The sequence below is a fragment of the Dermacentor albipictus genome, chromosome 6 (genome assembly GCF_038994185.2).
Source record: "Dermacentor albipictus isolate Rhodes 1998 colony chromosome 6, USDA_Dalb.pri_finalv2, whole genome shotgun sequence".
Taxonomy (NCBI): Eukaryota; Metazoa; Arthropoda; class Arachnida; order Ixodida; family Ixodidae; genus Dermacentor; species Dermacentor albipictus.
The window spans coordinates 94,951,264-94,964,773 of record NC_091826.1 but is presented as its reverse complement, the minus strand read 5'-3'; the positions used below and the strand labels follow the sequence as shown (position 1 = coordinate 94,964,773).

Here is a 13,510-nt window from a genome sequence, read left to right as displayed (position 1 = left end):
TTTGCTCTCGAGGATTCAACGACGACGTGGTTCGAGAACCATTAGGCGACGTTGATACCGTGAGATGAATCTCGTCGGTAGTTTCTCAATGCCCATTCCAGTGCTCACTGAAAGGGTAAACCGAATCGGCGCTTCAGGCGAGGGTTCAAAGCCCGAATGAGAGTTTTTCCACTTATGTGTAAGACATGACTCAGCTCTTCAGACTGACTTGTGGACGCATCTGCGTCTGAATAGAGGAAAGTGTGTCACCTAATGCGAGGTGTCAAGCAAGGCGTTTTTGCTGGCCTCATTTGTAACCCTCAGGCAACATTCACGGCCTTTCTCGCCGAAGCCGCAACCATGAAAAAATTGCTTCAACAGCATGCCATATTTCATATCGACGTCATGGTTTCAAGTAACCTCGCTCCCGTTGCTCTCGGCAACGTCATCGGTACACTACGGGAGGATATCAAGGATCAAAACAGAAATCCAGAAGTTGAGGGCAGCCAACCCATCCGTATTGCAACTTTCCATGGCTGAAATGGTTTGCACTGAAATCAGGCACGCCGTCCTATTTCCTGAACGGTACGAGACGCCACAGCAGCTTCCTGCATTGTACAATACCTCTGCCTTCGCACACCCCACTGAACAAATGGAAGTAGGCTTCATGCCTCACAACTCGCCGTCCTCTGCTGAAACACGACTGAGGAACAGTGACGTCCGGCGAACAACGGACCACAGGCATTTTTGTTATCACTGTGGCGATGCCGGAAATATTTACAGAGCGGGTTCCTAGCGCCAAGTACGTATCCTTGAGTTCTCTCCAAAAGCACCTCTTTCGCGACTCGTAGAGATGGAGAACTTCTCCGCGAACAGTCGTACTTCGTTCGACTACCGGCGGCATGAACACCGTTCGTCGTCACCTGGTCGATGCCTGTGGTAAAGCGCAGCCTTCTCTAGTGGCTCTCCAAGGCACCGCTCGCTCAGCCCTGCTGACAGGGAAAACAGAGGCCAGCGAACTCAGCAGGTGAGGTCACTGATATGAAGTGCACTGAAGAGCCTTCATTACGACAACGACGACAGCAAAGTATACTGGAGACACAGTCAAGTACCGCAAGAGAAGTGGTAATGTTTGATATTCCAGTAACCGTAGACGAAGAAGAAATAGCACCATTAACCGACACTGGAGCAACTTGGCTAGGAGTACCGATGTTGCTTGTAAGCTAAAGAAATAAATCTACCCGGTGGATTAGGGTCACAGATTCATGCCGAAGGAGACCACCTTTTAAATCCCCTGGGCAGATGTACTGCACGAATGAATTTTCGCAGCTTTACGTACGTCGGAGATTTTTTTTATGCGAAGCATATTACGAGAGCTCAACCCAGCTCCTCAGGCGCGGCGGTGTCACCATGAAATCACGTGACACCGTGACGTCACGACAGAGGAGAAGTGGCTTTGGCTCAACTCTTGCAAGACGGGCTGGGTGGGAATCGAACCAGGGTCTCCGGAGTGTGGGACGGAGACGCTACCACTGAGCCACGAGTACGATGCTTCAAAGCGGTACAAAAGCGCCTCTAGTGAATGCGGTGTTGCCTTAGAAACGAGCTGTTTCTAAGGCGTGCGTCTCTTGCTCAGGCGCACATTTCGTTGCCGCGCCGAACGCTGCTTTGCTCGACGCTCACCGCGTCCAATGCGGGGCGCGTAGTCGCTGCCCTGTAGCCCATTGTCTTACACCCCTTGGCGGGTCGACGGGAACGCTGTCGCGTTCCACTCTTGAAGGCGAAGAAGTAATGCATGAGTTGTTTCTTCGTCTAGCCGAACCAAATATAGCCAAGCAACAGCAGTTCACCAGGCTAAATAGTGGTTCAACAACTAAAATAAAGGCTAGTATGCTTCGCATCCTGGGCTTAACCTTACCTAAGCCACAGCCATTTTTTATCCTGTCTAGTTGTTTTACACTAGATTCTTGGTATGGTCTTACTGCAGGCTAATGGAGCCATCATGAATTTCTGCAAGTTGCTGGTTGCGTTTTCTACGGTGCACGCCATGGAAAGGAGCAATTACGACAGTCATAACAATGCCTTGCGCATCGTCGAGAACAACACGTTACCGCCAAGAACTAGCGCGTTAGCCCTTGTAGCCAGCAGCGCATTCGACGAATATGGGGACATTGCCGAGTCAAATACTTGGCTGCTGATTCATCTTGTAAGCTCGAAGCATTCTTCAGCTGCCGAGGAAGCAATCGATAGTTCTGTTGGCGAACTTCAACAACGAGTTTCAGCACGTCCCTCAATCACAGCTGGAGTGTTCTTCAATCAATTCGCTGACCTCAATGACGTCGTTATATTAGAAGTGATATCACCGGGCATGACAACTGCTACCAGCCTGAGCAGCCGCCTTCTCATTAATGCATGCTTGCCGGTGCTACCGAAGGAGCGCCTGTTAGGACAGGTGAGCGAAGTCTTTGATTGCTTCTTCACAGAATCCGGTGCAGCGGGACTCCGTTTCGAAACTCCGTATTTTCACGAAGGAGGCAGCACGCCGTGTTCGTCAGTATCCATACCACATGTCGCCAATGGAACGCAAGGTGACTGAACGCGAAAGTAAAGAAATAGTGAATAAACACGCGATTCACCCTTCGGCTATTCCGTGGGCGTCTTCCCTCATTCTAATAACAAAGTACACCTGCGTCGACTGCAGACGGCTTAACAGTCACCAAATGCAATGTTGCCCTCCTGTCTCGGATTTACGACGGAATGGAGTATCTACTTCATGGCCAATTCTTAACCTCGTTAGACCATAAGTAAGGGTAGTGATACCTCAAAGTCTACAAGCGTCGGCTCGAGAACACTGCATTCGTGACTCCTGTGGGGCTATGTGAATTCAAAGTTTTCCCATTCGGCCTCTTTGCAGCCACCACGACTCGGGGAACTGAAGTGGCGGACGTGCCTGGCCTACCTGAACGATGTCACTGCGTTTTCAAGCAAGTTTGAGCAACAGATGGTGTGGCTGAAGGGTGTTCACAATGTTATCAGGAAGAAAAATATCACAAGCAAGTTAGAAAAATGTCGATTTGGTTTTCAGGGACTCAAGTTTATCGGTCACGGGGTCAGGCCCCGGGGCACTCGTTGAGACCATAAGGAGTTCAGTACAGTTCAATTCCAGCTACCTCAAGACAAGAAGGCTGTTCAGCGGTTTTTCAGCCTTGGCTTTTGCTGCCGTCATGTTCTTTTTTTAGAATTCACAAAAATAATTGAACTTATACCAGGAATAACACGCCATGATGTTTCTTCGTGTCGAAGAAAGAGCAAGAACAGGCGTTTACAGAGTTACGCAAATGACTTGAAACCGCTCCGGTGCTCAGAAGTTTGCCAATGCTCCTCAAATTAAAATTCACACACACACCAGCGTTGCCAGGCTCAAAGCCATTCTTGTTCAATAACGAGATGGTACCGAGCGCGTAACTGCGTTCCGTGAGCTGTTGTTGCACAAAGGCAGAGGTTAACTACTCGACAACTTAAAAGGAGTGTTTAGTAATCGTTTGGGTCATCAGTAAGTTTCAATTCTCCTGTATGGCCAGCCACTTGAAGTGGCTAGCGACCACAATTTGCTTTGTTGGCTTGGTAATCTCAGGAATCTATCAGACCGCCTTGCTCATTAGAGCCTTCGCCTTTAGGAGTACGATATTAACGTCGTCGATCGATCTGGACAAAAACACAGCGAAGCTCACTGCCTGCCACGTGCTTTGACTCTGTGGACATCCTTAGACTTTTAACAAAATTTGCTTCTTCTTGATGCGGTTGATTCGTTCCGGATGGCTGACCTATAATATGTGGACACAGAACTTATTCCTATTATTTGGTATCTTCTAGCGGCCGACGAAGTTATTTCACGCTGGCTACCATGATTACTGACATCGTATTGCCTGCGGAGCAACCTACTCTGCAACTGAAACTGAAACGAGTCGCGAAACGTTGCTTACTGTCCCCCTTAGAGCAATGCGTGAGGAAGTTTTGCAGGCATGTCACAATGACCCCTGTGCCGGACAATTACACTTCTTCACAATAGCGCACCCACGACAGAAATGTTACTGCGAGCACCAACTTTCATCTGTTGTGCACTACGTGAAAGCTTGTCATAAATGTCAACGGCGTAAAGTACCAAACATCAAATCCGCCGGTCTGCTCCAACCTCTGGCCCCACCGACGCGTGCGATGCTCTGCCAATTGAGCTGCGGCGGCGCCGTTTCCCCATCCACTTTCTTGAGTATCCCAAGAAAGTGGATCCCACAACCTTCGCCTAATGCAAAGGTTGTGGGATCCTTCCCTACCTGCAGGATCTTGTTTCTTCATCCACTTCAGGTAGTCCACTTATCATGCCTTCAGGTAGCTTGTATGGGTTTATTGACCGGTTGCGTTCACCCAAAAAGATCACGTTCTCGTGACGCCTGCGTCAGAAAGGATGTTCTCCATCCACCGCCAAGGTTTGTGAGTGGTGGCGGTGGTAGACACTGCCAGGGTTCTACTAGGAAACATAAGTACCCAAAAAAGTGGATGGGGAAATGGCGCCATGGTATCTGAATTGGTAGAGCATTGCACACGTAGTGCGAAGGTTGTAGGATCGTACCCCACCTGCGGCAAGTTGTTTTTTCATCCGCTTTCATTTCCAATAATTTATCATCTTTTATTTGATTTCTTAGGGACAAGTAATTTTTCCTATGTTGTCCTTGGTGACAGTAGTTTTTGGCTTCTTATAGTATGACTTTATCGTTTCATGTCTCTTTAAAGTACTCGGGCTCTTGAAGGCATTTATTTGCTGCAGCGATAGTTTTATGTAGCGTTTGTTGCTGGACTGCATAATTTTATCAAGGATGGAGCCATTAACCAACACATGCGTAACGGTATTAAAGAGATGACTATTCATATACGCCGGTCTTTCATGTGTGCACCAATCCAGCGGCATGAACTCCAGCGCAGATTGGTTGCAGAAGAATGTGGACGCCTCCACGAGGTACATTATTTTGCCGTCGCCGACGAACGCGTCCTGCAGTTTGGTTGCGCGATAACACCTCGCGCTTCCATCGCAATCTTTCCATAGGGTTTGACTACTATACGCCGCTGACTACCACGAAAATTCGAGATAGAGCCAAATAAATATAATCGCTTAAAAATGTGCAGTTTCTTTCCTAAAGCGACGCTTTGAAATACATAACGTTGTGCTCTAGCTACCTGGACGGCGTTTCCACGATACGTGGGGTCGACGCGTTGGCGCATGTCTCTTGGAACCCCGAGAAACTGCTCCGTTGCAGCAAGAATATGCATCAACCTAACATGACTATATGCAGCGTATATCGGTATTTCAGGGGAAAGGCTATAGACCAACTACTTGGGGAAGCCCACAATCCTATGGACATGGACATCCCTCTCTCTCCCCCCGGCCCCTCCCGTTTCTTGAATAGGCAAACAAAGTCTATTCATTCATAGAGGTTTGAAATAGCACAACAGCAACACGATAATCAGCGCTATTTGTAAGCCTGGCTCCTATAGGTTAGGCTATTCGCGACGCTGTCCTAGGGAGGACCGCCGCCAGTGGCCCTCAGGCGTCACACACAGAAGCTGCAAGAGGTGAGACCGTATCGTGTCGATGTTGCATGCACTCACCTGTTCAGCAGGAACGCTAATGTGCGCAATGCTCACAATGCGTACCAGGACAGGAAAGCTTAGCCCTGCACTCACTCCGCTGCATTGCCAATAGACTGCAGTGGGACGGCGTGTGCACTTAGGCTTTGTCCTTTTTGCAGCCAAACGCACTTCGGGTTCATCGTAACTTTTTAAGGCTCTACGCTCAAAAGACTGAGTGCGCCGCCGTTGATAACGCGACAGCACGATGGTGGGATGACAGCGTCAACTAAGTGAACGAGATTTTAGCGTCACTATAATTTTTATATCGAATAAGAGGGCCAATTGCGAAGTGAATATTACTCAAGTATTTGTTTTATTCTATTCGTGCAAGTTACTCATCGTTTTCACAAGACTATAAGCCGGCAAAACGGGTTTTTGACATTACAAAAACGTTGCAGCGACGTTGCTCTTCGTGAACGCTGGTTACGCTCAAGCGCTTGGAAGCCGCGAACATTCACAAAGAACACTGCGTCGTGGCATTACAAATGGAAACGGCACGGAGGTGGCAATTGTCTTCACCTGCACGCGCATTCCTCCTCCATCAATCGATTCTTTCGCGGCTTCAAATGTGATCTCACAGATTACACAGAGGGTTCATCTGCGCTTACCCGTACAAAGAAGTTTCGGTGCAGAAAGTCTGCAAGGTTTGCAAAAACTATATTTTCGAGTAATTTTCAGCACGGGGATGGCAATTCGTAGGTAAATGTTTGTTGCCGCTGGTGCTGCAGAATTTTTCTTATTTGATGTGCACACGTAGGAGCCAATTTGTTTACAGATGGTACACCAGCAACGTCCGCTCATGTCGTAGACAGCACAGGTTCAGTAATCAAGGACCTCCTGGTGTATCTATCACTTTCAGGTGCTTATTACTCCCAATGAAACTGCGAAATGTAACACCAGCGAATCGGTGGTCGACGGCGAGGGTACCACGGCCCCCTCCCACCATGAATTTACGCCACAAATAGCAGCAGTCAAAGCGGGTGCGGAGATATTCCAGTCTGCTAATGACGAGTGCTTTCCAAGCGAAGGGTACAATCCCGTATTGGACTTGAAGACCGCCCTTGTCGATTCCATCGACCGCGAAACGAAGCCCTCCCACAAACCCATGGTTGTAAGTAAAGGTTTTCTAACACACAACTAAGAATATCCGTAGAGACGGTTGAGATTTCTACACGTATTTTCCAGCCTATTTAGTTTCACGACCAGGAAGTGCGTTAGCGCGCTTTGGAGAATTAAGAGGAGGATTTAGCTGAGAGCCATCTTTGAACGACGTATTCAAATGCACGTAATATGTAGAAATCCCCTTTTGAAACAATCTCTCCAGCGCTTTGAACAATATCTACGGCGTTTGATAGAGGAAACGAAATTGTCGTGACTAAAAGATCTATATATGGCTTCATATGTTCCTTATGTTGCCCATAACTAATGTCTTTCAAAACAGTCAAATCTTGTTAGAATATACATTTCTGTCAGTCTAGACAGAAAACAGATCGCTGTTCTGTAAATAGCGCCTGTTCATCGCAAGTGAACACATTTTGTATTAGTTTACTGTTTATGCGAAACAGCTACTAGCCCTATGAACGTTTTGCGAAAGTACGTACAACTCACATATTAGCGGTATAAGTTCGGTTGGTAACATTATAAACTTGTGTGCTCTACTATAGATCGCACGCTCGAAGAGTGGCGCGCCACTTATGTTATTTCGAGGGCTTTATTTCAGGTTTGGAAGTATCTTTTACTGTAGCATGTATAGATAAACAAAATGCTTTACCGGAAATTTTTCAGGTTGCTCAACAACTTTCTTATAAAAATGTTTGATCTTTGTAGTAGTTTCGAATCGCGCTTAGGGAAGGTTGCAGCAGTTCCTTTTTAATATTTATAGCACTTACTCGAGCCCAGTAAGGGAAATTGCTGAACAACAATATGCAAAAAGAAAGATACTATAATAAGTAACAGAAATCAAGCGACGTTGAGCAAGTGCAACAAAATTAATCATGAACACGTGGTCACTATCGTTAAGTGTAGATATAAACAACATTAGGCAGACAGGGAGCACCTCCGCCTAACTCTTTCGCTACCGCACCCACAGAAAGTGACCTACTTGATTGACAGTTCTTTCAAAGCGTTGTTAAACATTTACATTGGCATTACTCTATACTAACAGCACTATGCACCGTCTAAAATGAAGACTGAGCTTGAACTATTTCTCAAATCTGGCAATTTTTCGGCCTATTGGGGAAAACATAAAGCTTCCGTTGAAGGTTTCGTCGAACCTAGCATGTAATGCCCACCTACTCAATGAAACGACGCAAAATTTGCGGTTTGGTCGAATGCGCAGCGTCATTTTTATACGAGAGTAGCAGCGACTATACACAAGCGTCTCCCGGGTTGTCAATCTTCAGTCGTTTCAGGCAATTTTGATCAGACGTATAGACTGTTTTAACGATGTCTCAAACAAAGGTATACACTCACGAGTGCGTGTCATCTAGAAGATTGTGTACGACTAATATCAAGTGCAACATAATTTTTCCGTCTGTGGGTTGCTGTTATTCATCCGTGCTTCATCAGAATGTGTACAAGTATTACGCGCAATTTTTTCCTTGCTTTGGGCTTTCCACTCGCATAGAAACACGCAGTTGATCCCAAAGCGACCTTCGGCCAGAGCTTGGCTATTACGCTGATCTCTTGCATTTTGAATAGCTCCTATGTGTACCCTTGTGCATTGCTGTGCATTTTGGTGCACTACTCCATATTACTGTAGAGCACTGTGCAGGAACTGAACAAAGCATGCGGAGCCTCCAGGGCTAGTTGAATGCACACAAGACCACCTTGCTTGCACAGAAAAGCTGATCGAACACATCATCCAAGTATGATGAGGCTATTGCATGCTTCCCAAGCCTGACAACTATTGCTTCGCTAGCGTAAAAAGTGCCGCATGCAAAGAACTAGGTATCTGCTGCAATGAGCAAAAGAAAATGCTCTCTGAAGAATAGAGAGAGAGAGAGGGAGAGAAGAATACAGAAAAAGGCAGGGAGGTCAACCAGTAGTTGCAATTGGCTACCTTGCAGAGGGGGACGAAGTAATAGGGATAGAAAGAGAGAGTGGAAGGGGAAGACAGAGAGAAAACTAGGTATTGTACATCACCCAGAATGCCTAACTCGCCTCATCCATGACAAAAAAATAAATAAAATAAAGATTCGGTTTTTCTTAAACAAATTGCTTTGTGCAAATATATCATGTATAGTGCACATCTGTGTGTGAAGACAGCATACATTTATTATGTAAGTATTGAACTAAATCTCACATGATTTATCTTTTGGAAGAAACATTTGCTGCATTTATCATAATGAACTGTGGTGCCCTTTGCATCCTGTATTACATGAAAATATTCGTTTCATTTTAGAAAGCTGTTCTCTCATATATTTGTTTTTATTTTGTTAGACGGTCCTTCGTTTACTGGTACCGACGATTCTGTTGTGCAGAGGTGGCTATATTGTGCACTTCTCTCAAACCGATCTGATAGGCAGCTTTTACCCACGAATTTCATCTGTTTCAGGGATATAAATGATTGTATCATATTGTACTTTAAATCAACCAGGATTGCCTTCGTCTTACAGGTGATGTACGAAACAAAGGGTTTCACCGGAACTATTCAAGAAACTTTCCTTCTTGATGACGCCTTGGGAAACAACACAATCGTTACCATTAGCAGCCAGTCCACTGGAAGTCACTCACTCACGGCGTGGCTTCTTGATCCTACAGGAAAGAAGTGTGAGAATTGTCGGGAAGTTGAGAGCGGCCGCGAAAAATCGCTTACCATCCCGAGCCCAGCAACGGTATGCCTGTCCTCTTACGAACCATGATTGACATAATATGCAGGTTACTTTCGTTCGGTTTATTTATTTCTCAGCCGCCGCCTCTCATGGCTTACCAATCATAGCAATATCCTAGACGTAGTGTCTTGATCACATCACTTATTAGATCACATCTTAGTGTCAAATTAGTTGACTCCGTGTGGTCTTTCAGAAGCGTCGGTATAGGCTATATGAAAGATCTGCCACTACTTAGGATTCCAATGTTTTGTTAGCAATTGTTAAGAGCGGTTCTTGAGAGTCACTGTGGAGGTGGAATCACTGTCTCACGAAAGTAATTGAGGAATCATTAAAAAATATCAGTTAGTCGATCGTTGCTCTCTTACCTATTTCAAAAGTCGCAAAACAACTCTAAATTGAATTAACTGGGCTCGCTCTTTCAATGAGTCATCTGTAGTCCTTCAAACGTTGCTCATCTTCAATACGAATGCTCCCTTCTGTTTTTTGTCGGGGTGTAAATTAGTTGACTCCGTGTGGTCTTTCAGAAGCGTCGGTATAGGCTATATGAAAGATCTGCCACTACTTAAGATTCCCATGTTTTATTAGCAATTCTTAAGAGCTGTTCTTGAGCGTCACTGTGGAGGTGGAATCACTGTCTCACGAAAGTAATTGAGGAATCATTAAAAAATATCAGTTAGTCGATCGTTGCTCTCTTACCTATTTCAAATCTCGCAAAACAACTCTAAATCGAATTAACTGGGCTCGCTCTTTCAATGAGTCATCTGTAGTCCTTCAAACGTTGCTCATCTTCAATACGAATGCTCCCTTCTGTTTTTTGTCAGGGCGTAAATTAGTTGACTCCGTGTGGTCTTTCAGAAGCGTCGGTATAGGCTATATGAAAGATCTGCCACTACTTAGGATTCCCATGTTTTATTAGCAATTGTTAAGAGCTGTTCTTGAGCGTCACTGTGGAGGTGGAATCACTGTCTCACGAAAGTAATTGAGGAATCATTAAAAAATATCAGTTAGTTGATCGTTGCTCTCTTACCTATTTCAAAAGTCGCAAAACAACTCTAAATCGAATTAACTGGGCTCGCTCTTTCAATGAGTCATCTGTAGTCCTTCAAACGTTGCTCATCTTCAATACGAATGCTCCCTTCTGTTTTTTGTCACATCTGCAGCAACACTGACAATTCCCTCGTTGTGTTTATTCGAAGAAAAGGCAATGTGTTAACCTACAAGCACCTCGCTGACAAGATTGTTGGTGCTAAATGTCGCGATCCTTGCGCCCGTGTCATCTATCAAGCGTATGATATTATTCTAGCCGGGACTGGGAGAAGACACTTGGGATAGCGCAAGTAAAAAAAAATGAAAAATCATCCACAGCCGACTGCTTCGCTTGACCATCTTAATTACCCGTCACTGTCAAGCGTCAGAACTGTCGTTTCGATTCGTCGGCTAATATCTGCTAGAGAGTTTGCCATTTAGACGTAAACGTCTAACTGCAACGGACAGTAGGCGACTCTATTTACTTGAAAAGGTGCCCCATCCACAACAAAATGAAGGTGAAGGTTGATTTTGCTTCTATTATAGTTAAACCGATGCAAACGCTAAACTGAACTAATCTGCTTTTATGTTTGTATTAGGCATACGAACCTGAGTCTGCCATCGTCAATGCTCTCGAGTTTTTGTTCATGGCCTTCTGTGGCTTTAGGCAGCCTGAACGTGTTAGTGAGCTGCCGTGAACTACATTTCGGTTTTCGAGTTGCACACCTGCGGTAGTTTAACTAGTATATTACATCTCCCACGCTACATCGGCTGGTACAATGAGTGCAAGTATAAGTGCTAAGCCGCGACAACACAAAACTCCCCGAGAACGTAGGTGAGCATTTCTAAGTGTTCCACAATTTTCAAATATCGCCTGAGGCCGATAGCATCCTTCCTGTACTGTAGCTGGACTATACTATGACGCGGACAACAGCAGCATAAGAAATCAAAACACCTATTGAAAAATAAGCATAAATTCGCTACCTAACTTTACAAGTAATCGCAATGCAGCGCATATTGCGATTTGCGAATGGTAGCCAGTGAGACTGCAAGACGTATCCACTTGAAATGGATGGCCAGGACGGCTCCTGTTTATAGATATTTCCCCAAGCGTGGGAAGAAATCCATAGCTCTTCCAGATACATTTATGATTCAATGAATACCATGCCATTTTGTTAAAAATAAATGCGACAACAGGGAATTTTCATGGCGGGTTTCGTAGCGCACATCTACAATCTGGTGTGAACCTGCAAATTCACTTGAAGTGGAATCGCCTTACAAGGTCACCAGCTGCAATTCATAAAAAGCCATATGCGCCATAAAGTAATTAACTGTGGAGTTGATTGGTGAATTACTTTGTTCGCTTGAATATATGTTTTCATTTCTCGTGCATGTAATGTTCACCTATCCAGTAATACATTTCTATGACTATAATTATGTTATCTGCATTGGGCGATTTCTAAAACTTCATGAAATCTTAAAAGTGATCACGCCTTCATTCTAGAAGTAAAGATTCCCTTTCTTTAAGAGATATGTACCACTACGCTTTGCTTTCTCAAATTTCTGTTTTCATCGTGGGTCGTTGCATAACGGAACTAAGGCAAATAGGCTTTTCAACAATATGTTTAGGCACTATTTAAGGGTTTTCCTTTCCAGTGATTAATAATGGTAAATTTTGTGCTTTTACGAGCCAAAACCACGATCTGACATTATGTGTAGTGAAGCACCCTGAAATATTTTTGATCTTCTAGGGTTCCTTGACGTGCACCTAATTATAAATCCAGGAGCGCGTTTTTTGCATTTTGCTCCGCTTGAATTTCGTAAACCAAGACTGTCATGGAAACCTCGACCTCGAGTTCGCTTTCTGACACTCGCATAGTCTGTGTCTTCTAAGGTAAGACTGTTTCCAATCACGTGCTTTTTATTCTTATTCTGACACATGCTTTGTATTCGAATATATTGAATATATTACCTTTAGCTATTTGTAGACTGCTGTATTTATTCATATTGTTTTGCCCAAAATCTTTTTATGGTATGGCCCAGCTAAAGCTTTCAAGTCAAAAGTTGCGTCAGGATTTTTTGAAGTCAACCTCTAAAACCAGTAATGTACGGAATTTCCATCAACTTTGGGTCTTAAACAAATTTGTTAGCGGAAGCAAAACTGCGGCAAAAACGACTATATATCTGTTTATCTCGAAACTTATTATTGCTTTACTGTAAGCGTTGAAGGTTCCTTTTTAAGATGGCATGTGAACATTACAATGCAGGTAATTGAACAAACTACGAAAATTATAAATTTTGACAGTGTCAGCCCCGAGTACAGAAACTAAATTCCCGCTGTCCGTCATAGCGCCGCTTTACGTTTTCCGGCACAATATGGTGGCGCAACCGGACGTGTCGCCCCGCCTTTACGGAGAAGCGTAGTATCGAGCATCCCTATCGTGACAGATGTCGCCTGCTCTGATCACACAGCTACAAGAAGCAGCATAAGCCATCGGCAAGATCCAAGAGAAATATGCTGATAGCGCTACGAATATGTATGCGTGAAAGAAGCGATTAGAGGAACAGGCGTCTCGATTATGCAGCGTAAGGTGCTGCAGAACGTGGAAGTATGTGGCTTGGAAAACGGCAAGCTGAACGAAAGGACACTAAAGCCTTGTCGAGTAATGTGACCACAAGTGACAATATTGACGCTGTTCTTTCTTTCGCTGCATCGCCTGAAGTCGTACAATATGACGGTGAAATTGTCTCAAGCCGACTACCATGATGTCACTAGAATTGTTATCCCAAATTACGAACACTCACGTTTATGACGGTGCGGAACATGAACAAAATGTCTCTTGAGAATACTGGTATTGCTGGGGTGTGGCGGGAACTAAACCGACACGTCCACATTGCGCACTAAATGTGAAGTGCGTTTATGTCCCCTTGACACGAGGGCCTCAAATGCATCCAACGCTAAGATTGGCTTACACATTACCAAACTCTTC

General features: G+C 44.8%; 1 protein-coding gene across 1 annotated transcript in view; it reads left to right on the top strand.

The window, feature by feature from the left end:
• Nucleotides 1-13,510, top strand: part of LOC139061294 (calcium-activated chloride channel regulator 1-like) — a 180,727-nt gene that overhangs the window by 111,908 nt on the left and 55,309 nt on the right. The window contains exons 8-9 of the mRNA XM_070541067.1: nucleotides 6,521-6,772; nucleotides 9,279-9,497. Coding sequence (XP_070397168.1) covers nucleotides 6,521-6,772; nucleotides 9,279-9,497 — 471 coding nt within the window. The remainder of the gene's footprint in view (nucleotides 1-6,520; nucleotides 6,773-9,278; nucleotides 9,498-13,510) is intronic.